This window comes from Astatotilapia calliptera, chromosome 22 (assembly GCF_900246225.1).
Source record: "Astatotilapia calliptera chromosome 22, fAstCal1.2, whole genome shotgun sequence".
NCBI classification, from domain to species: Eukaryota; Metazoa; Chordata; class Actinopteri; order Cichliformes; family Cichlidae; genus Astatotilapia; species Astatotilapia calliptera.
In genome coordinates this window covers 28,251,274-28,277,051 of record NC_039322.1, presented here as the reverse complement: position 1 = coordinate 28,277,051, position 25,778 = coordinate 28,251,274, and the positions used below count along the sequence as shown (strand labels likewise).

The following is a 25,778-nucleotide window of genomic DNA, read 5'->3' as shown; positions in this document are numbered from 1 at the left end:
TGTTAGCCAAATACAGCAGCTAGCTTGACTACTACAGTCGGCTAATGTGGTTATTGTGTATGCTAATCCTGCAACAGTACTACAAGAATGTGTACTAGCATCTGGAAAGAAACTACAATAGTAACTAACTTTGCTTTTTATACCACTTACAGTTAAATGAATAGCTCACATTTTGGGAAATATCTTAAGAGTTAAAGATGTCATGTATCCCAGACAGCTTAGTGTTCCCCCAACCCCCGAAAAAACAGATAAAATCTATTGTTTTAATGAAACACAACATCTTCATTTCTTAATAAGTGACCTTTATTTTCATTACTGATAACCTGACAATTATTTTCATGACTAATCGATCAGCAGTTTTTTCAACATAATATCAACACAGAAAAATGGCTGTCAAAAGACTGAGGTATTTTTTTTTCCTTTTGCCTTACTACAGTTGACCAAATATTTACCATCATACATGAGAAAGAAAGAGTAAAATCTTCACACTGGGAAAGCAAAAACTGGCAAAGGTTTTGCATTTTTGCATAAAAAGGAGAATAAAACAAATATTTTATTATCAAATTATTTGTCACTTAGCCATCCCCACTTAGCCAGCTACAGGTGGTCACCTCTCGACAAGAAATATTTCCCAAAATATCAGACTAGTCCATCAAATCACAGAATGCTGAGCTACAAATGAAATCAGATTAAAAACCCAAACTAGATAAGGGAATTCAGATTTTGTTTCTTTTGTCAATTGGTGATTGGCTCCAGTGGGAGATAAGTAAAAGGAAGGTATCCATTCTAACAAAAAGATCAACAATTAAGGTAGCAGATGAAGGAAATGTGAGCCATATTAAAAACAAAGTTGGGATCACTTCATGGTTATAGAGCACAAAAGACTCAATAGTTGATCTCATTGTCGCAAATGTACCAAATGTACAAACACAACGAAGAGGAAGAAACAAGCTGTGGAAACACATTCATATGTCTAGATCTGCTGGTTGCATTCATAACACAAAGAAACTGTCAAAGAGGCCAAAAATAAAAATAAAAGTGGAAGTCAAGAGTAAAATATTTAGCTGCAGGCCTTAGTAAAACTATCTCAAACTCTTTGGCATGTACAATCAGCAAAATTTACATGTTATGATTTCACTCATTTGTTTCTCAACAATATAAAAATCGAAATAGAAAAACAAAATGTATCAAATTTCACATGTCCTACAGATTTTTTATGTTACAATAAAATGTTAACATCAAAGGGTTTTTTTGTTGCATTTTGTTATTTTTGCCAAAAAGGTTACACATCAATGCTACAAAAATCTAAGTCTTTATTTTTGTCTTGATTTTTGTACAACACATCCTTTCTGTACAGGATAATCTTTTTTTGTCTTCTTTATTTTCTATTACAACACTCATACATCCTAATTACACACAGATCCCAAGCAGAAAAATAATTGTTTAGGTACCATTTTTATGGGAGACTGGGGTTTTATTTTTATTGTCTTTGAGCCCCTTAATTTCATCATCACATAAAGTCATTTAGCTCTGCCTCCAAGGCGGCGGCCATCTCATCTTCCTCCGAGTTACTGCCTTCTTCTTCCTCGTTAGAGTCTTTGGAAGATTCATCGACAAATTTCTCCTCTTCTTTCTTGTCTTCTGTGTTGTTGCTGTCGACATTGTCTTCCTCCTTATCTTCCTCGTGCTTACGTTTCTGGCCCCTAAAGAAATGACACAGGATTATTTATGAGAACTTATAAAGCCTGATATTTATGAGATCCTGAGGAATATTTTCAGTTCGCACTATTAAAACATTCAATAAGATTTAAAGGTGCTTAATTTTGTTAAGTTTGTCAGAACAATGCTAGCATTTTACCTATTTCCTGCCTTTGTGCTAGGCTAGTTAGCTGTGGCTTCATACTTTGCAAAAACACATGAAAGCGATGTCACTTAGCAAAAAAAGAGCATTTAATTAAAAAAAACAACAACTTTGAAACATCATGAACGGAAAAAGTGCCTGCTTTTAAATTCTTAGCCAACTATCCAAATAATCTTTAGTTTCAGTCCTATTTTGAATATAGTAATCTCTTCCAAGATGAAAATGACAGCTGGATAAACAGATTTAATCTCTTTCAACATGTTCAAAACATGAAAGAATGACATTCTCCCATCTATTAAACTGCTAGGACCTTCTCAGTCCCCATATCGCACCTATTCCCCTCTACAGCAGATTATGGACTAATTTCTTGGACATCATGAATAACCATCACCCTAGCTTACATTAATCTGCATATCTTCATACCAAAATGAGCCTAATGAGTATGTGCAGATTAATGTATCAATTAATAAATGTCACATTTGCTACTATAGGTAGTCCACCCCATGACAAATGCTATGATTTGCTCGTGATACCAGTCCTCATTTAGCCCGATAATCTGTTTTTAGTCTACAAATCTCACACCCATCACTAGACAGTTGTTAAATTCATATATCTTATGCACAGCCTTCTCAATAGAAACTAAAACATACAGTGAATCCACCTTAAATGTTCTATACTGATGGTATATTTGAAGCATCTGTGTAGGTATTGTTGAAGCTGGAGGAAAGCACACATAGCTGAAGAATTCTTTGATATTACTGTGAGCATGCCATCCCTCTTTTCACTCCACTCCAGTTTCTCCATGGCATCCTCAGTAGAATGGCTTATTAGCATGATGCTAATGAGGTGTGTAGGTGTTTTGTATGGTCATTGAGAAGGTCTGACACCGGCTCTGACAAGAGGACCCATCTCATTAGACCGCACTGTGTCAGACAGCCTCGCTAGCCTCCCACGGCAGTGGGGATCTGCCTTTGTGTTCATTAAAGGTCAGATGTCGGCTTACATCTGTGGAGAGGTTTCGTGACATGAGGGTTTACAGCGGACCCCTGCAGACGGTGTCTGTGAGCAAAAGGGCTGCGCTTGTGTTACAACAAACGAGCTCAGAACCCCTGAACTAACAAGAAGTTTAATCTCCAGAGCCAGAAGTTGGAACCTCAGCGGTGAGAGGGTAATGTGAGGCTGAGCTGTGAGGGCAAGAGTGGATATGAGGAACTAATTATTATTTATCTGGAGACAACGGAGAAGAAAAGCCAATCCATCAATGTACTGTATCACGCTGCCTGAGCACGCCCATCACGCTATATGGGCCCGTTTATCAGGATGTGTGTATCACATGAATATTTCCATACCCACATCCACACCGAAGAATGGTGATTCTTTCCAAATATTAACAATGGGGACAGCAGGGGGCGGGAGGGGAATGGCTTCCCCCATTGCTTTCTGCTCTGCATCATTACATCCAATCTAAATCCTCAGCTATTAATCCAACCACCCACAGACACACACGCTACTTACTCCCACGAAACTCATTCAAGTCACCTCCCAAGCAGGCTTCAGCAGCTATCCATTTTAAAAAATCTTTTTCACCTTCTGTTAAATGACATGGCTACAAAGGGAGAAGCTGCCGTTCACTAGTTTATTTACTAGTTAGTAACAGGCTGCAGAATAAGCCATCTACAGCTTCTTTCTTTCATTTAGATATTAAACGGTCATAGCTGAGGGTGTACAGTCCTGGTGCATGTACACCCTCTCTCTGCTCTGGATCAGGATGTAATAGAAATAAGCTAGTCCTTATTAGATATCAGCAACAACCTCAAAGAAGCTGCTGCCTGCTATGCATAGGTTATATGACCATTTCCAAACAAATCCACAGTTAAAGATTATTCACGCATATAAAACGTTCAAGACATTTGCCAGTTTTCCCAGGAGTGGACGTCCCAGCAAGTTTCTCCCCCACAGTCAGATCATTCAAAGCATGGGAAGCGCTACTAAACGACACCTGTGGTGAGGGGTGCTAGTGTCAGCGGAGCAGTCAAAAAACGGCAACATAGAGTTCATTTTTATTGGGTTCACTGGTCTGATTAAAGTTTTGTAGGAGAGGACAGCAAAAAATGAAAAAGTTCAGAAGCAGTAGGTAGTCTTCTACCCAACAGACTGTATATAAAAAGTCAAGACACCATAACAATGGCTGATCTCGATTTTAAAGCCTTAAGCACTTAGACCATGACCATCTTATTGTTTGAAAACAGGTATGTTGAGCCAGGAGAGAATCTGAAGATGAAATAGAAGAAACTGAACAGATGAAATGAGCAAATGAGACTGCAGAGTCATCAGCAAAGAGTTCATAGAGCAGAGGAGCCAAAGGTCATTCACCTGTAGACTCTTTACAATGAAACTTCTTTTTGCAAATACAAAATTTGCCCCCTATTGGCCATCATACAGAATGCAGGTTTAAGGCCCCAACCTCTAGGTTCACTGGGTTTCACTTTTATTCAGTCAGCACATTCACCAAGAGACATGCATGCTGTGGACTTTGTGCACAACTGGGGGTTTGTATATATGGATACTGAGCAACATGGACATAAATATTTATTATTAGCCTTCAAGCGGGAGTAGAAATTGATTTATAAATAAAGTATAGGGTTGTGAACAAAACAAAACAGACTCTTTTTATTTTTGTTTTGATGGCTATACAAGATGACCAAACTGAAAAACCCCAACCCCCAAACAACAACAAAAAAAAACAAAAACACGAGGGATTAAAGCTGGAAGTGTTCACAATCTGCATATCATATTATTTTTAATAAGAAATGTCTAAATTACTTGCAGCTGCCTGTGCTACGCCTCGGTCTCCTAGTAGATATACCTATGGTATGAATTTGAAAATCCTACCTGACAATTTTGTTTAGTTATTGCATTCACAAGACTTTTAAAACACTTGATCTCTGATCTTGGAGTCAAAGTCACTGGGATTTAAACTTGTGTGAGATTTTTAATAGCAGATACATGTGTGCCATGAATGTGACAATCTTGCATCACCTTGCTGGAAAGTTACTGTATTCACAAACTTGGGTATCTATGCTGCCAGGGGGTGATGACAGTACCCTATCAGTCTTTTTGAATGATAAAACTATACAGAAGCTCAAAAATATGATGGATTTATGATCTAATCCAGCTTGCTTCATGTAACACTCACAGAGTTTAGACACATTCGTTACATGGAGTACTATAAAGCAATCATTACTAACTCACGTATGCAAAGCCCTGAGGAGTTTTGGTGAATGTGCTCCTCAGACTCTCAGTAAAGTCCAATATTTCACTCTCTCTTAAATGAATACAGTTCCATCGTTTTAAATGGCTCCACAGGAAACCCTAGAGCTGAGTCAGATACTAAAGTGGAGGAAACAAACCAAATGGGGACAGATGAAAGTGAAAAAGGCAGCCTGCTCCCTAGACAAAATAAAAAGATAAGACTGCTCGGTAATATAAAGCTTCCTCATTATTTTCAGTTGTATAACTGATACAGTGCAAGTGTTGAGATAATAGGATCTCTTAATGCACTTCTTTCATTTAAATTTCCTCATTACTGGATCTCTTATTGGCTAGTAAATTTGACGCTGTAGCTGTGAAGGCCAATCTGCCATAAAAACTTCAGGAGGAAGTTGCTAACAATGTACTTTAAAGTGTTAGCGAGGCACTTTTGACTTCTTTTTCAGCATGAGAGGATTTACCACTGTACACAAATGCTGGCTTGTCAAATAGCTGCAAATTATCAACAGCTAAATGAATTGGGCCCTAAGCCCAGAGAGTGTGCTTGAAATCAAACTGCTGTTGATAGCACAAGAAGTAGAATGGGGCTGACCTTCCAGGTGGTAATCCGCAGGCACAGTTCCTGCTAGTTATGAAAAAGAACTCAATTTTGTGTATCTAGCACCAGCTCACAACAACAGTCAGGGTGCTTTAGATCAGCGGTCCCCAACCCATGGACCGGTACCGGTCCGTGAGTCGTTTGGTACCGGGCCGCGAGAGTTGAGGCTTGGGTGTATGGTTTTCAGCGGTATTTTTGATCGTTTTTATTGTTAACTCAGTTTCCCTGGGTCTTTTCCCTTGTGTTATGAATAAATCTTCTTTTTTTGGTACCGGTACTGGTTTGATTTTAGTTGTATTTATTCGCACCTTAAAGGCCAGTCTGTGAAAATAGTGTCGGTCCATGGCGCAAAAGGTTGGGGACCGCTACTTTAAATGTTAAGGTAGAAACCCAACAACACTGGAGCATTTGGCAATTTGGGACAATGAACTCCCTTTAAAGCCAAAGCACCAGACTCAGGCAGGAACAGTCATCAGTTGTGACTGGCTGGTGGAACAAGAAGAAAGAGCCAATAAAAAAAACAGAACACAAGGAAACCATGGAAACCAGAGCAAAACACCACGTCCACTAGCACCTGATCCAGCTGTAACTAAGTTTTACCAAAAAGGACAATTTGAAGCCTAGTCTTAGAGGATGTCCGAGTCCTGAACCCCAACAGAAGCTTATTCCCCAGGAGAGAGTAAATAAAGTCAAATGCAATTCTGAAGCCAATGAAGAGAAGCCAGTTGGGCTGGTATTACCCAAATGATAAAAGGCATTGCTAAAGATTTATTATATTATATTATATAGGGCTGCCACGATTTGTCGACTAGTCGCGATTACGTCGACTATCAAAATCGTCGACGACTGATTTAATAGTCGACGCGTCGTTTGAAGCTTTGTAAGATCACAAAAGACGCAGGAATAAGTGGCAGGATTTAAGAGTGTAATAACGGACTGAAACAGAAGATGGCAGCATTGCATGTACAAGGATGCCAGCTACCGTTAAACCCCGAAGAAGAAGAAGAAGAAGCAGCTGTGTCCCAGAATTCATAGCGCGGCCCAGCGCAGTTTCCAACAATGGCGGCAGCTGGTTAGTTTTAATGTTACTCTTATTATTCTTTCTGGGTCACAAAATAAACGTTTAACATATTTTCAGGCGAGAATGTAGCTGTGTAAACCTCAAATATCTGCTCAGTTTATCAGGACACCACATATTTTCAAAAGCGCTCCGACGTTTTCGGAGACATCTGTTACCCACTAGCTCGTTAGCGAGCCGGGGGCTAGGCTCACTAGCACCGTGAGAACACCGGACTCCCGGCAAATAGTTTTCAAACCAACCGCCGTCTTTCGCTACTGAGGTTAAATATATATGAGTCACTTAGATAACTTAAAATGTTATTGTTTGGCTTTTTTTTTAGTATTTTATTTGTTCCTGAGTAAATCAGTTTGTCTGAGATTAAAGTTTTTACACAGCTGAATAAACGTCAAGCAGACAACTGATTATCAGAAGTGTGAGATGCTCGAGAATATACTCCAGTGTCCTGTTATATTTTAGATAGCAAGGAGTTTATTAAACTTCACCGAAACAATCTGCAAATTTCATTAAAATTTAATAAACTATCATCTTGTCTTTATTTTTAGTTAGCACAGACCTTAAACACTTAAAGCTGTAAGCTAATGATAGTTATATAAGAGCAGATGCTGCTGGTGCAATAAGCTGTAGTTTTACGTCCAATGGATGATGATCTGATTAGTCGACTAATCGTAAAAATAATCGGTGACTAGTCGACTATCAAAATAATCGTTTGTGGCAGCCCTAATATTATATAAGAGGATTAAAGATATATCCCAGTAAAAACCAATGTAAAAAAGCATGTGGTTATACAATGTGTTTCTGAGAACTATGCAACTGTTTGGAATTCTCACATTCATGCCTTCCAGGTGGTTTTGGAAATTAAAATGATATTGTGTTCCTCAAAAAAATACCAGAAACGTCAGTTATGAGGGTGCAAAAGGCGATAACACGCCTGTTATTAGAGACACAGATGTTCCGGTCATTACTCTGAGGTTTTATTATGTGTGTGTACTATGGGAGTATAATTGCATGAGGACATACTACAGAGCGCCTGCTAGCGAACAAATAGCCTGCAGCTACAAAGCCTAAACACATCATTAGAGCCACCAGTGATACAAAATAACAAATAAAAGTTAGGAGAAATGCATCTGCCCCAAGTTGACATACATTTTTATAAAACTGCGTTCTTCAATCCAGGCAGCACGAATGGTGCCCAGGGGAGCATTCAAAGGAGCTGCACTGGGAATGACTTCACAGAAAGGGCACGGTAACCATCCCGCTGATAGAAAAGTAAGCTCTTATTTAAGGCCGGGGCGCCGAACACCACCCAAGGCATCCTGATCTAGGACTGTTGAGGAGACGCAGTGAGAAATCACTTCAAACACTTCTGACAGCTCTGCTAACAGCAAGGAGGAAGGAAGGGTTGGTTGGAGGAGAAAGATGGAGCAGAAAGGCAAATGGAGCAAATGCAGTGGGGAAGAGGAGGAAACAGAGCACAGAAGACATAAGAGGGAGGTAATGAACTGAATAATGAACTAAACTTTGAGGGGCTCAGACCAAATCTTGTTGATTTCTTGGGGGGTTGATTTCTTACTTTCTACAGTTTGTTAAGCTAATTCCAAGATAACTTTTTCAAAACAGAGGATGGAAATCAAAATCAGATTTCCTTTCACACTTCATCCAACACTTTTTCTATCCATAACGGCCGTTTTGGCACAATGTCAACTACTCCCAATGTATTTAGCCAGCTAGAATTTATTTTTAACCATAATCCATATCATTTACAGCAGATATGTCAAGCACAGATGCTTACACAGATACATGCATGTATTCAGAAGCTCCATATGCAGAGAAATGATAAGCAGTCTATTTAAAATGACTGTTTTTCTGCTGACTTTATCTTCTCAGTGTATGAGGGAAGCTTGTCAGTTTTGCTTAGCTATGCTTCAAACACAATAGGGGCTTTCAGCAGCGTTCAAACCAAACAACAGACACAATGACAGTTAAACAACAAACAGTCACACAAGTCCCTTTTTGAAGCCACATGCTTTTAAGCCCCACTTTTCAACAAAGCTCACTTTCTGCACTGTTCTGTTCAGTAAGGTCAGGAGAAAAGTCAAGACGAAGACACTCAATTCATAACAAAGTACAACAGTAGTTGCCTCAAGGTGCTTTATACTGTAAGATGAAGAACCTACAATAATACAGAGAAACCGCAACTATCAAACAACCACCTATGGGCAAGCACTTGGCGTGAGTGGGAAGGAAAAACTCCCTTTTAACAGGAAGAAACCTGAGGAACCAGGCTCAGGGAGGGTCGGGCATTTGCCGCGACTGGTTGGAGGTGAGGGGAACCAGACAGGACCAAAGCCGTGGAAGAGAACCACAGATTAACAATAACATTAACAATTAAATACTGCTTGTGTAGTTAAAATCCATTTGATCCATTTGAAACCATTACACTAGCAAAAACCTGCCCTGCTGTGCTTTTTCAAATTCTACACTCTGTATTTTGTGGTGACTCAAACAAATTACAATATAATTATTTTACCGGCCAACCATTTTGACAAAATCTGCACGTCTTGCAGATCCCAAAACAGAAAAGCTTGTGGCAGGAAAACTGCAATACCAAAATGAATGTACGGCACATCTTGTGGATAGCGGCATCTTCAAATTTGCAAAACAAACCCCTAGATGAACTGCTGTTAACATGGGTAGTGTTAATCATTTAAAGATATAACTGGTACAGCCTTCCTATAGTTTTTAGTTTTTCTCTACTTTTCCTCTAAGACCTTTTTCTCCTTTAAAACAGTTCACCAGACGATAGGCATCTCCAAGCCAAGGCTGTGACAAAGGTGTGACGCAGCATGTCAACTGTGTGATTCCCTGTCAGTATCATTTATATCTTCCCCTGTCACCAATGTCTACATCAAACCACCCCCATCTCTGGCTAAGCCACAGGCTGCAGAATCACATTAAAGCCCCCCGGCATCTTATCATATGACTTCTGTTTTTTTTTTTATTTCATTTCTGAGCGCTTACTTGTAGCATTAGCTTTGACGAGGCAGCAGGGATCATTTCTCAGGAGTTTCAGATGGATTTGGACCAGGATACGTTAGTTTTTACCTAAAAACACACTAGGGGATTAGTGAAACATCAATACTGATGAAGGGAGAAGACTGGTTCAATACTGCAACAAAAAACATCCATTACATACCCCAAAATCTTTGAGATAGGGCAGAAAAGTCTTAAAACACCAACACTTTGGACTGGTTCCAACATTGCTTAATTCATTTTTAAGCTTGCAATGTCCCCACTCATAAAATATTTGAGCTGTGTCTTTGCTTTGGGGCTTTCCGTCTCTATACTCTACCAGAGCTGTGCTAACATCACTGTTGACCCTGCTATATCTCTTATGTTGTATCATCCCCTCCCCCTCCAAAAATAAAAATTAAAGACTGTTCGAGTTAGCGAACAGTGACAGGTGACACATGACTGCGAGGTTACAGGGATATTCAATATAGTTGAGTGAAAAATGGAATGAGTCTACTCAACGCAGAACTTTGCAGATGTGCTTCGGGTGGTACATAAACCTCTAATCCCATCAGTGTGATACCGAATAATCAATGGATATCGGGGAAAAGGGCACGCTTCACATCATTCCTTTGTTTCCTCTTTCTTCAGGGACTGAGTCAGCAGACTGAACATGCGAATGCTTAGTCCAGTCACTTGGAAAAGAGCAAAGTTAATATTTAATCTTTATACATGGGAGGTGCCAAGGGTCCAGTCACAACAAGAATAAGTGTGTCTGGTACAGAAAAGATGTCGGAGCTCATACAGAGAGTCTGAGGCAATTATGACGCTGATTTATGGCTTTAACACCGAGATCAGCTCCACTTGGAAACAGAACACCTGCTGAGAAATAAACCTCGGATGGATGTCGTTTGATTGGACATGAAACAGAATTTAAACTACTTATCTAAGACCTGAAGTAAGAAAGGGCTTTTAATGTCTATAACACAGCAGCCTAAGTAAGGTTTACATTATTGAGCCTAATTAAAAACAAAGTATACTGGGAACTTCGTGTTCAGACAAAATCTAAGAGTGGAATTTATTTATTTTGAATATTTATATGAAGACTTTTATAATAAATCTACATTACAGCTTAAAAATCAGGACTATTTTTGATATTCCACAAACCCCCAACAACTTCAGTCCATGCTGTGGGTGGAGATTGCTAAGGACTTTCTCATCTCAAAGCATTTTTTTTCCTTAACAGACTAACTACCCCAGTGTTGGAATCTGGCTCCTGATGAGGTACTTTTTACACCTCTATTGTTGGCAGTTGCCTACTGACTAACAGCTCGTCTAATTATCAATATTGAGCCCTAAGTAGAGACCATAATCATGGTCTTCAATCAGTGGTGATTACACCAGGACACTCTTTGTGTTTTCGCTAAGCTGTGAAAATAGGAAAAAGCTTTAGATTCAAATTTGTGACGTTTGCAGTAAGACGACATTAGCACAGTGTCAAAAAACCAAACAAACAGAGCTTCCTATTTTGTGCGCTTGCAGAGTGACAGCAAAGCAAATGCGGAGTCACCAGGCAGAATGTGAATGTGAATCAAGTTTTGTGAAAATGCAATGATGCAGAGTCACAGCGTTCAGTGAAATGCCAGTCGCTGGGATGGAAAATAATGAGTCTGTCCCAATGATGGCTTCATGCCATCATTGCACTGTGAGACAGTTCTATCTCACAGTACAAACACAATCCCAGAAACGTTAGGGTGCTGGGTAAAAGTAAATAAGAACAATGCAGTGACTTGCAAATTTCATAGACCCATATTTTATTCAAAACAGAACATACAAAAGATAACACGTTTAAGCTGAGACATTTTACTATTTTATGAAAAATATTATCTTATTTTGAATTTGATAAGAGCAACATGTTTATACAGGGCCATGTTTACCACTGGGTAGCATCACCTCTTCTTTAACAACAGTCCATAAACTTCTGGGAAGTGAGGAGACCAGCTGCTGGACTTTTGAGAGAGGGAACTTATCCCATTTTTGCCTGATATACAATTCAAGTGAATTTGAACTACATCTACAAAAAACGTTGCCATTCCAGTCATGAATATCCAGGCCAGGGAGTTAAAGTCACCTTTGCTCTTTCCAAAGACCCTTAAAACAAACAGCTTAAAAAAGTGTTGCCTACAAAGCAGGTTTATTGTGGGTATAATGGCAATCATAACCTAAAGTAAAAGCAGGTCAGGGTGGCTGAACAAAGCTGCGACCCATACCCCCTTTTACATGAATCACTGTCTGTCCAATTTCCAACAGTTAGCAGATATTAAGTGGTGACTAAAGTACACGAGTGAAGCCTCAGGAGTTTTTCAAAATCCACTTCCCCCCCCCCCCCCCCCCCCCACACACACACACACACACCGCAAACATGTGTTGAGGACATGTAGCTTATGCATGACTGTATGGCTTATGATAAACAGTGGCTATTGACAGACCAACCTTTTCCTGAGATCCATCTCTCTACTTCAGATCAATGTGTAGTAAGATAATAAATAGAAAAACTGTGTGCGTCACCAGTTTGTAGGACAAAACTGGCTCAGATTACTTGCAGTTTCGGTTTTCCTTCTCGTGCATTTCTCCTTCCTCCCACTTTCCTATCTGTGAAAAGCCTGAATAAGCATTCCTTTTCCTCATGGTCTTCCGCCCCCTCTCGCACTGCTGAACTGTGCGCACAGGGATCACTACCCTGTTTTCCTTCTGCTTTGCTGAGGTTCGGCTTATTTACAAGAGACATGCAAGTTAAGGTGGACTGCTGCCGCCGTCTTTTAAACCCTGTGTCACTCATAATCCTTCTTTACTGCATGTGACAACTTCCAAAGCACCGTTGGGATTAAGGCTTGAGGTTTCAGTGTCAGACTAACAAGAAGGCTGTGTGTCAACTGACAAAATGTCCCATGGGATAGATTGATCCATTCAGAGAGCCAAGACGAGGCCTAAAGCTCCAGTTGCTCACACACTTCAGTAACCACTACATAACTAAAATTTTCATTTTCAATTCACTATTGGTGTTACCATCAGAGAATACACATTTTTCCTAGCTACAAGTGGTTGCAGGTAGAGCAGGGCGATATGGCCAAAAATATTTATCACGATATATATTTGAAAATTTGCGATAACGATATAACTGACGATATAATTGATGCGAGACAAAATACAGTTGTATTTTGTAGTAATGTTGTGGAGTTCCACAACATTACTAGCGCAAAAAGACAACCTTCCATTTATTTTCACTTAAACAAGAAGCTGGTTTTTATGTACATTAAAGCTTTATAAAAATGTAACAGTGCAAATGCAAATTCCTTGCTGAAAGTTTAACCAAAAGGCATTTCCAGTAGAAATGGGCTGACATATCCTGAGCATAACCATGTATAATATCCACTGAAGTTAAAAAGAGGTGCTTTGCAACATTAAACTGCAGTGTGCAGTACGCATTTTTTGGACCATAAGGTGCACGGGATTATAAGGCACATTAAGTGAAACAAAGCAGTCAGATAAATCAAACTTTATTAAACTCATTCTTCTTGCTTCCTCCACTTCTGTACCATTGATTCATTAATGTTGAATTCTCTGGCAGCTGCTCTATTCCCATGTTGTTGCAGTATATTAATGACTAACCTTGTATTGTGGATGGATTATCTCAGTTGTTCTCCTGACTGAAGTTTGGTCCGTTTACAGCATCCTGCCATGCGATTGCATTTGTCTCCAACTATCAGGAACTTTAACGTTAACTTTTATAAGTGGAAAAATGTTAGTGTTCGTCCTCCAGCTTCACTGTTTATGTTATGCTAACATAGCTGTGTCGCTAGCGATCATGTAGCACATCATTATATACCAGCTAGCCCAACTTCAGTAACCCTACAAACGTCACTGCTGTTTAGTTTCCTGTCTTCATTTATGTTGGAAGTGATAGCAGAGCTGTACGTTTTAATTTTTTCAGAAATCTCTCAGTCAGAACATGCTATATCATGCTTAGGTAACTAGCAAAACTAGCGAGCTAACTTCCGCTAGCTTCCTGCTAACTTCTAACTCCGTTAAATGTAATAAATTTTGTTTTCATGGATGCCTGGAAGTTAAACTTCATAGTTACACCTGGTAAAGCAGCAATGCTGATCGTTTTATTAAAGATGAAAGAATTTAGAGAGTTTTTAACTCTCAGTGATGCGGTAGTGTTGTTTGACCTGAAGCATACAGAGTTTAGGACCCAGATTACTCCCAGATTTAAGAGCATCTTAGTCCGACAAATACGACAATAACGACGGCCGCTTGCATGTTCTGCAAAAAAATGTGCTTTGTCGTGTATCTGACGGACAAACACCAAACCAGTTCCACATCACTGAAGTTGCACCATTTTTACAAACCAATTCTGGTTCATCTGTTTCACTCAACAATCGGCCATGTGCGTATGAAAACAAAGGCACTGCGCACGCGCGTTTTACTCCCATTCTATCACGATATTTCATTTTCCTATCGTTGCCTAACATTATACCGGTATTACCGTGAACGGTATAATATGGCCCAGCCCTAGTTGCAGGGGGTCGCTGACTGGTTTCTAGACCAGTGTGGCTGGGGCTTTAGTTATCTTTCACTACAGATACACATTTTGTAGACTTTTAGATAATTAAAGGTTTTATTATTGGTGGCTGATAAGGTGAGGAAAAGGAGCAATTGTCAATATGCCAAGAGCGCAAGTGTTAGTGTCAGCTCAGAAAATGCACTGATGTAGTGACAGGTAGCTATCAGAATAGTTTGCTAACATCTGAAGAGCCAGATAACTGCTCATGGCCAAACGCGACAGTGATGCACTAAAATGGTCAGGCTATGGTAATGGATGTCCCTACTTCATGTTATAGTTTATCCACAGTTAGCAACCGGTTAAATGACAAAAACAAATAAAAAAAATATAAAATAAAATAAAAACTGTCCTAGAAAAATCTTTGAAAACTATCAAGAAAACGTGATAAAGAATCTTAAATGTTAAAATCTTTTTCTACTTTTAGAAATGATATCAAGTTATAGGTTTTTTGTATCCGCAAGCAATTTTCCACCAAACCTCCACCCCAGCTCACTGTTTTCATACAGTTTCTAACTTAACTTCAGTGTGCTTCAAGTCTGACAGAAATATGCTGCCAAATATAAATTACTGCAGATGGAAATAATCTTCTTTTGACTACAGCAGTGCAGAATGAACCAGCTTTTTTTTTATATCCATATCACTTGTTGCCACGTGCACTTCCACCTCATGGCTGTGAGAAGCCTCGCTCAAAGGTACCCTGGTGCAGATTGGAGGGGAGGGGCAAATGGTCTCTGAGAAATATCCAGAAACCTTTCTTCTTTTTATACCACAGTTCACGTGTCTATTTCTCTCTAAAAAAGAACTTTGTGCTGAACACACAAATACTTTCAGAATGTGACAAAAACACTATCAAATTTAAACACCATTTATGCTGTTCTCCATCATAATGACACCTCACATTAATAACTTGAGCGCTGGAGCGTGACACCTTTTGTTCTCTGTGGGCTGATACTGATATCAGTATTTTAAAATATAGCAATATAAAGCTAATGTATTTTTTTCTACATTGTATCAAGCATTTCTGCAATGTAACTGACTAGACACAGAAGCATGTGGATCCATTAGCATAATGCTAAAAACCTCTCTTCTGCTGATCTGATAGGATGCAGAGCTGAGGGAAGCTGGTCAGGCTTAGCCTCAAAGTCTCCTTGAATTCAAGGCATCTAAAATAAATTCTTACAAAATATTCAGTGCTTGTAGCTCCTTCAACCAATGATTTGCTCATAACATACATAACACCAGGGTTTCCCTCTGCCTGTCTCTGTCCAACAATGGAATCAAGGACTTAACATCCAGCCTCCTTATGGTTAGAGTAACACAGAGTACAAGGATAAAGTTTACCCATATGTGAATTTGCTGTTAGAGCTCCTCACCACCAGCTTAAACCAGTTTCTGCATTATCTATTGGGGAACACCACTAGGAATTAGAAACTTGGACCCTCTAAACTGAAAGTTAGTCCAGACTTCCTGCATTAGGAAACTTAGTTAGTTGTAAATGTAACCCACATAAAATTAGGGTACCACTTTAAGGAGTAATAGATATGAGGAGAGATGGACAGCCTGCTCAACCAATCGAAATGCACAAGTCCCAGTATGCTTTGGCCAATAGGAAAGCATCCTGCCGCTGTGTGTCCCACCCACCTGCTCTGAGTTCGCTGCTACTGTATGTGTGGAGGTAGTCGCGTGCTGGCAGGAGAAAAAGAGAGCTGCGCTGCAAAACTTTGATCCCTGAGAAACCGACGTTTTTGGAGAAGGGTCTGGCTGCAGCCACTGGGGAGCGCCATATTGGGACCTCCACAGTAACCGGAAACACGTGACCTCCACACTAACCGGAAACACGTGACCTCCATAGTAGGCGGAAATACGTTCCTGCATGGATCTTTTTTTTTTTTTTTTGTCTCGTTCCTGCATGGATCATTAACCTTGCAAATCGATCGTAAAGGTTGGTACGGAGTCTTCCATGTATGCCGTTAATAATTATATAATTCTAGGAATCATCTACTTTGCTTACACTGATTACGTTGGCACTTTGTTAGCGTTACAACAACGGTCAGACCCCCGAGGTATCTAAACTTAAGTAAGGAATGTGTGCACTTTTGACACCTCTGGTTAGCATTTACTGGTCAGTTTCGGACATATTTGATTTTTGCTTGTTATTGAACAAATTCACTTCACTGCTTTTCACTATCTGACATCAATGCACATTGTTCCATTTACTGCATATTGCGCTTTATTCATGTCTCTCATTCCACCTGCATCAACATTGTAAAGTTTGTCACAAAGACATTTATACATTTATAAATACTAATATTCTCTATTCCATTCTGTTCTGCTTTTTTATTGCCCAGATTTTAGTTAGCCTTTGTTAAATTGTCTTTTATATGTCAATATATATGTATGTCACAAATAAAAGTGTCTTGTAAATTATGTTTTTGTAAAGAATTTTCTCTCCAAATCTCTTACATGCTAACTGTAACGTGGTATTTCTGCTAAAACCTGAACTTAAATGTGTATATGATGTTTATCTGTTTTTCTCTCAGTTTTAGATGCACATATCAAATTTGAATTCCGCCACCAAGCCAGAATTGCAGGAATGCACAACATGTTGCTGAAGACTCTTTCACTGCCCTCTGTGCCCCACTTTCAGCCCTACTGTCAGGGCAAAGATCGAGGAGCATATAAATGGATACATTAAAAATGCTTTGCCTTTCAAAGGTATGTTTGAAAGGCAAATAGCAATGGCCCTTTTTATTTTTAATCAGCCTTATATATATTTAATAACTATAACTTTGTATATTTAATAACTATGAGGTATTAAATATACCTCATAGTTAAGTTATAAATATGCACTTCTTTTCAGCACTTCTGCAGTCTCTCTGTTGACTTTTCACATTGTACAGTTCAGTGCATTGTAAATAAAATAAATAAATAAATAAATAGGAAGATTTATGAAACCATTAGGACTTTATCACCTTTTTATCTGAAACGTTACTGGTACTATATATAACCTAACTGGCATTTAAAGAGTAAAAAAAAAAGAATGTAGATAAAATTTTGGTTTTGATGAAAAGGACTGGTGCTAATTTAAAGAGTCAAGTCGCTAAAAGTAGATAAATGTTTTAATAAATATACATATTACAGCATTTTGTGAACATACACAAAATTAGCCTATTTTGGCAACGAACAAGCTGAGAGAGAGTTTTATAGTTTTTGCTCTCCTTGAACAAAAATAATAGTGCATGATAATCAATGTGGATGTTAATCAATTAGATGTCCCAGACTCTACTGTTAATAATACAGCAGTCCCTCGTTTATCGCGGGAGTTACGTTCGCTACGCGAAGTAGCCAATTTTATTTTTTACAATTATTATAGATGTTTTAAGACTGTAAAATCCCTCACCACATGCTTTATGTTTCTCAGACATGCATGAACATTTTCAAACTTTTCTCTTTTGTTTAAACACTCTTAAAGTTCAACCCATTATAGAAACATAAGTCCAGTATTACAAAATGAAACCGTGCAAAACTTTTCATGTGCAGATTTATATAAATTCGACAAGCTAAACGCATTCTGTAGTGTACAGCAGTGGTCCTCAACCTTTTTTGCACCACGGACCAGTTTAATATCAGACAATATTTTCACGGACCGGCCTTTAAGGTGTTGCAGATAAATACAACAAAATAAAATGATACAAACAAAGACAAAAACGGTGGTATTTTGTAAATATAATAATAAACGCGAATTCGGCTGTGTAGTTGTGTAACTTTATGAGCAGCGTCTTCCTGAAATGCGCCAACATTGAGAGTAATGTCCTCCTCTCTGCTTCTTGATGCTCTCTGGTCGCTATGGTAACACGTAAATAGTTCTTTCAAAATAAGACACGACCACAACACGGGAAAAGACCCAGGGAAACCGACTCAACGGACCGGTACTGGTCCGTGGCCCTGTTGGAGACCGCTGCTGTACAGGAGACACTGTAGTAGGTTGATTGACAATGGTCTACAGCAATCACAACACACAACACAATGTACTGTAAAAAATAAATAAATTAATTAATTTAAAAAAAAATCAGCGAAACAGTCTGCAAAAGGTGAACCGCGTTATTGTGAGGGACCATTGTACAATAATTTCCAGTAGCACTGCTGATATATGATATGGTGAGTTTTGAGGTTGTCTTCAAACAAGTGCATTGTACTAGAAAAAGGTGTTTGAAGGATTAAAAATGTAAAAAGTGATTTTTTTAATAAACCCAGATTGTTAAAAAAACCCACTTAGAATCAAATTTATTTATCAGCAGCATCAATAGTAACAAAAATACACTTTAGTTTTCGCTGTCAAAGTCGATTTAACTGAAGTTATGTGTTTCCGGTTAGTGTGGCGGTCGCAATATGCAGCCAGATGCTCTTGTGGGAGTTTTTGGGCTGGGAAAAGTATTAGATATAAGTTGCAACTAACTGTGCTGCACATAAGTTTGCTGGTTATCAGCTATCTTCCATGTTAAACGTAGCCAAAGTGAGTAAACAGGCGATGCTGCAGTTTTCTGGCAACTTTAGAAAGTACCGCATGGAGCTAAACTGTTAGCCTTTGTTAGCTCTGGTTGCCATCAACTGCCTGAAAGTTCATCTCAATCTGCTTCCAGAAGTAAGGTAACACTTGAAGCGCAACTTACCTTCACGTCGTATTACTGTTATTAAAGAGAAAAACAACATGTCCTGTTACGTTATTTAGAGCCCTGCATTTTCCAACCGAGAGACACCATACCATTGTCTTTGGCCGTGATGCACTGAGATCAGTGAGCACATGTTGTATGTCTCAGTTAGTTCACGTCTGTTTCACATTTTATTGTTGAGAAACTGAATTAATCTCAATTGTTTGATTAATAATTGTCGCATATGCACTGACTTTACTTGGTTTAATGCATAGTTTGTGTAAGAGAGATGTTTTATTTTTGCAAATTTGAGTATTTTAATTGCAAATTGATGTTGAATGTGATTTCAACAAAATCCGAAGTTGTGAATTATAGCTAGAACAGCATAATTAATATTTGAATTGCTCTTCTGACCCTGTCTGTTGACAGATCAGGTTTTTTTTGTATGCTGAATTGTTCCTGAGGTGGATTCCTCCGGTGAAATAGACGGCGAGCCTTCCCTCCTGGACTTAGAGAGACTGAGATTCGCTTCTTTTCCACTTGATGATCTGCTGCACCTTGCGGTGTGGTAGTACTGTATCACTCACACTTTTACACACAGCTGGTTATACATGAGACCACTGACTGACATTCTCTCACCACTATTTTCTTTCACACCCTGGGAATTTTTTGAACTTTACCCCTTGGACATTTTTTATTTGGGACTCTGAATAATAAGCTGTTGTGTAGAACACTCTCCACATGTGAAAAGAGTGTGGATTTTCATTTGAATGTACATTGGATTTGTGTAATCTGTTTCTATAAGAATTAAGGAGTCAGGTTACTAGGGTGCACCCGAGCATTGAAACCCAACATTGAAAACCAAAAGTAACACTTGGCCAAGTCATTGTGTTTTAGTTTTCTTTCATTTTTTGTAAGTTTCCATTCTACCATTGTAAAGTGTCTTTAACCTGTGCTTGTCAACCTTATGGTTTATTTCACTAAAGTTGGCTGGTTCTTTTGAGTTACATTCTTGTCTCTGTGTCTCATTTAAACACACCCCTGTGCTCCTATAGTCGAGCCTATTGGCCCATTGATATATTCTTTTCAACAATTCCCCTTACTGTGTTACATAAATGATACAAGATATTTATCCCAGAAGGTCACAATGCCTGATTACTTCCCAAACCAATTTGTTGAAGATTTGTTGGACACTTAGCATGTCAGACATTTTGGACTCTCTCGCTGTATGAGCATCTACCTGCTCTGAGTTACCCAGCTACTTTGCACAAGCACACTGAAGTAACAAAAATGATGTGGACCCTTTATCAGTTGAAATTCTATTTTTTGAATTTAATTTTGTTGCTCAGCCGCTGACATACAGAGGATCCCTTTAACAGGTAAACACAGGCAAAGGTGAAAAAGCACAAATTTACAATTTTTAAATTATTATTTTTTTTTTTTAAACCATCCACCAATCCATCACAAATGCTGCTATACAACACTGTCTAGAAGAAACGGTGTGCGCACCCACACCAGCACACACACCTTACCTCCTCAGCTAATATGACAGCTGACCTTATAACAACTCCGACAGCAGCAGTTTGTCTGAGGAAAAACTCTGGATTATGGGAAGAGATGGAGGCTTTGTCACTGAAACAACTGTGCTGGCTGCTGCTGATGAAGAGCCTTTGTACCTGACAAAACGCAAAATCACAAAGCCCCGGGGAACAGGAACAGCTCTGACTGCAAGTTAAAAAGAGAAGGCAGCCAGCTGAGTTGCGATATGAAATCAGTCACAGAGGTAAATCGGTTATAAGTGACAAGCTTGATTCAATTAGGCTGTTTGTTTCCTTCTCACCCTGAATGTCAGACACCTGCATAAGTTCCTGCTGTAATTGTAGACGTTTAATTAATCTACAGCGAGCGTCAACATGCCCTGCAGCAGGGGACAGATATGAAAGCTTCGCCTTTACCGAGACAGAGAGAAAAAACAAAAACAGCGCTCTGTCTATCTATGGGTTCACAAAAACAGCTTTAATAAATGCAAATAGAATAATTTGAGCACATAGAGCAGAGATACAGTGTCATTACAGCAGGCCTCGGGTTGTCGGGCGATCCTTAAAAGCAATTACCTCAAACTGGGCCCTCGGGTGCAGACGTTGTAATTGGAAAGCTCATGGAGTCTAACTTACAACATGCACACATGCAGATAACAGCCTCAGCTTTCCCTTTACAACCCGAACCAACCGTCTTCAGGAGTGAGCAGCTCGAATGTAATGAAGATTACAATGTCAGCACTTAACAGCAATTTCTTCACATTTGAACGAGGGTAACACGGTTCACGAGCTCAACGGATAAACAGAAATTCTGCCCAAATTAAAAGCCTGATTGTCGGGACTTCAAGCCATCTACTAAAACGTGCTCACAAATTAAATACTTTGATCTGTGAGAACTTACCAGTAAATTGCTCTTTTTAGACTTCAGAATGCCAAACACTGGCAATATAAGCAAGGAAAAAGAGAATAGCCAACTACTGACTACAGTGTACTTCAGAGGGCCACAGATGACATGAGAGAGCGACTGTAGCCCAAGAGTGACAAATGTGCAGAAACAGGTGCGGTACAAGCTGCAATTTATACCCCGAAACCTCAGTTTTTCTCTTAACTGGATGGAATTATGGCAGCTATAATAGAGATGAGGAGGCAGTCAAGGGAGTGCTCTGAATGTGTGTGACAGGGTGAACTGCTATAGTGAAGGATGATGTTGTTTCTCTGTAGACTAAAGTGCTTCGGAGAAGAGGAATAAAAATTTAGAAGATAAAACGAGACAACATGAGGTCAGTAAACCTGTCAGGGGATCAAACTCATGTCCCAAAAATTAGCCTGCAGAGAGACACAAAGGTTGATTTTACAGTTTTTGAAGTTAAACTATTCTGGCTCGCTTGGAAACCCACGAGCAATGCCTCATGCGGCAGAGCAGGTCATCTAATAATGGTAGTTGGTGGTTCGAGCCCTGGAACCACCAGTCCCTTTGAAAAATGTAAATTTGATCTTGAGTTCTGAATACATTTACTGAAAAGGAAAGACCAGAAGTGTTCAGCAGACTTGTATCACTTCTCACAGCCTCTGCTCATTTTTGATTTTTCACGTTTAAAAACGTCCTTGCTGTCCCCATGTCGAGACTGAAACACCGAGGGGACCGAGCATTTGCTGTTGTGGCCCCCAAATTATGGAATAAGTTGCCCCTCCATATTAGGCTGACTCCAACACTTGAGATTTTTTAAATCACTTTTAAAAACACACCTTTTCTCCAAGGCATTTTAGGAGTAGCACCAGAGTCAGCTTCCAGTCAGTAATAGTCAGTTTTAATCTGTTTTATTTATTAATTTTCATTATTGTCCATGTTATTAATCTTTTACCATTTATTTCCCCCAGAAGCAACCTCCAGCAATGCTCCCCCAGCAGTGTTATAGGTGCACAAACAAAATGCAGAGAGACACACAGGCTTTCCACAAGTCTTGTGGACGGTTTAGAAAACCTACGCTGTGCTGCCATGCTCTTTAGATAGAAGGCAGCTTTCTCCTTCCAAACAAGCCGCACTTGTTCAGTCCTTCAATATGATTTTGCAAACTCACTCGTTTCGTGGGAGTACTGTGGCGTTATTATATTAACACGCACCTGAATGCTCCACACAAGAAAATCACCAAGCCAAGTGCTTTCACAGAGGCACTCACACTTGTAATTAGTACTTAATGAAGTGCATTTGATTAACAGCACTTGGCTGCTACTTGCCCCATTAATGCCTATGGAAGCAGTAAGGGTGTACTTGTGTAAACTCTTTTTCACATGAATGTACATAGAAACAGATGCAACAGGGGATCTTTGTAGTGGTTTCCATGGCGCCACAGGTTACAGGGGTAAACAAATGAAAACTGCAAGACTAGAGTGGAAAACAATTTACTCTGAAAAATAGATTCTAAAAAGCAGGCGGCTATGCTTCTCTTGACCCAGAGTAACAAAGGCCTCAATCAAAATGAGAAGGCAACTCGTGTTTTTCCCAGGAGGTAAAACAGCACTACAAGATTAGATGGCAGAAAATCATAAATTAATACATTTGGTGCTCTTCTCAGGCAGACTAATTCACTTATGATTAGTTTTTGTATGGAAGCCAAAACACATTCAGGCACAGACGGCAAGGAAAAGATGCATATCAGCTGCGTAGCTCAGCTGGTGGGCTTTCATCTCCCTTGTTAACTTGCAGGAGATTTCGATGTTTATCTGCATGAACTGTCAATTTAAATGGTGGAGTCACAGCTTGAGACTATCTAACCTTTGGAAATGGCATCTTTTACTAATGTATCACACAATACAAAGGACTGAATGTGTAGCACTGAAGACAAGGCTCTCGTCTTGAAACACGATGCCCTCAGACAACAAGATTAAGCCAGAAATGATTAAGATGGGTAATAATTACATAACGGAGCAGTGAAGGAATTGAGATTTCACACTGAATGATAAAACGCAGTGGCAAGAGGACAGAAATTTGATGTGTAGTCTATATGCAAGGCCTTTTCTTAATCCCCAGAAAAAGGGCAGAGTGCCAGAGTAGATAGCCAGCTCCACACAGAACTATCGCCTGCAGAAGAACAAAAAAGAAAGGTAGCAGGGAGCGAGACGAGAGAGCAAGGCAAGACAGAGCGAGAGGAAGAAAGCGAGACCAGCGAGTTCCAATTCACAGTACGCCAAGATGGGCTATATTTTTACTTTCCCCTTTCATCTCTGTCAAAGCACACACTGAACAAAAGGAGGTAAATGCTGATGAGACCAGCCAGCCTCACTGTGTTGCTTCTGTTTCTGCTGTTTGCAAAACAGAGGACAGAGCATGCAGGGGGATTTAAGTAATCAGGTTTTCAGTGGTTCTACACGTTTAAAGATTGCTTCCCCATTAATCAGCAGGCTGTTATTCGATTATGTAAAAAACATGTTATGAATATTTACTTTTAGATGTTAGTAATCTAAACCCTGCATATCATGTTATATAACCATCCTATTACTGAGCAAGGCTGGGTGTTTTAACAAGCCAGGGCAGCTTTACACAACATGAATGCATTATAAGCTAACACAGTGAGCTTGTGAGTGTGTTTGTGCTTGACTAGCAAATCAGTTAATCTGTTTTTTTAAGTGCCACTTAAGTAGAAGCCACAACAAAAATCAACCAAAGTCATATTAGCCAAGCTGCGAGGGGGTGGTTTCTTTGCGATCTGATGAGGTGATGAATGTCAAGTGTGCTAACTCCAAGTAGCTGCACAAACTGTTTGCTGACGAATAAGCTGACACCGGAGAACTTGAGCTATGTGAAAGCAACTATTATTCAATTAGGGAAATTCGGGTTCTGGTGGGTGGTCAGGGTTCACTGCAAACAAACAAGCCATTAGTGACAGTGTGAGGAGAGCGAGTGTGTCTCACAACACTGATATGTTTCCATATTGTGTGCTGACTTTTCAGGAAGTGCAGCTCTCTTAACCTCAATACAGTTCTTTTAAACATCAAGATTTAGTTCACATTTTCACATATTGCTACAATCAACATTTAGTGCTAATTGGCAGAAGCACTGAAGATACAACTGAAGTCGCTCCGTAGAACTGCTGACAATACATTAACAAGTCTGAGTCACTGAACTCACGCTAGTTTAACTAGAGCAGGATCTCATTCTTCTCTGCTCTTCATGAGCTCTTCCATCAAGTCTTGTTCTTCCTGAACGCCTCTATCTGGCGCTTTGTTTTATTTTTATTCACCTCCTTGACGCCCTGCTTGGTTCCTCGTTGTTTTACCTTGTTTAGTTTCAGTTTCTTGCATAGCTGGCTTATGCCTGATTTAGACTTGTAAGAGAAATTTCTGTCGTAACCAGAAACTGCTGTTAACCCAGTGCCGTAACCTGAAGTGCACCTCCCGAGAAATGTAACTACACATCGGGTCGACACAGCCCGTAATGACTTGAATGGAGTGGAAGTAGAGCTGGGCGATAGAACGATAACGATATGTATCGCGATATAACTTTTACTCGATAGAGAAATTAAGCTATCGCGATAGACCTCGCCGCTCTTGTCCTCAAAAAAAAAAAAAAAAAAAAAAAGGTCAGCCAATCCAAATTAAGTAGCGCAGAGCCGAACCAATCACAGCCGCAGCGTCGCGTGACTTGTAACGTACAGCACAAGTGCCAAGCCGCACGTGTGTTTGTTTGGGAAGTAGCCAGCGGGTAATGGAGCCAGCGCGTAATGGAGGAAATGAGTGTGCCGACTAGAAAAATCAACCGAGCGTGACCGAAGAGAAAACAGATGATGGTTCCAATGCCGGAGAGATTGTCGAACGGAAGAGCCATAGAAGTTCCGTAGTGTGAAGGTATTTCGGCTATTTCAAGTCTGACAAAAAACAGAGTAGCGTGCACTGTAAATTGTGCCGAAAGCAAGTCTGGAAATACAATAAACCGGTGCATGCGTCACACTGCGCCACGTTATTGTTTCGGTGAAATGAATTTCTACAATACTGTTACTGTTAATTCTACTCTCTGCAGTGTTTAAATGCTTACATATACACACAGTTACTGTCCCTCCACACATACGACTCGGTTCTGCTTCTATGCCCCAGCTTTGTTTACTTTTTCCCACCGAGGCTTCTGATTGGCCAACATTTCTGCACGGTTAG

At 39.6% G+C, this 25,778-nt stretch overlaps 1 protein-coding gene across 3 annotated transcripts in view; it reads right to left on the bottom strand.

Moving 5' to 3' along the window:
* Positions 1 to 281: 281 nt before the first annotated feature.
* Positions 282 to 25,778, bottom strand: part of ctdp1 (CTD (carboxy-terminal domain, RNA polymerase II, polypeptide A) phosphatase, subunit 1) — a 106,243-nt gene continuing 80,746 nt past the window's right edge. For 2 of the 3 annotated variants that reach the window (XM_026155959.1, XM_026155960.1), the window contains exon 13: positions 282 to 1,703. In XM_026155959.1, the coding sequence (XP_026011744.1) occupies positions 1,511 to 1,703 (193 nt within the window). In that variant the 3' untranslated portion in view covers positions 282 to 1,510. The remainder of the gene's footprint in view (positions 1,704 to 25,778) is intronic. The other variant, XM_026155961.1, reaches the window with a different exon arrangement.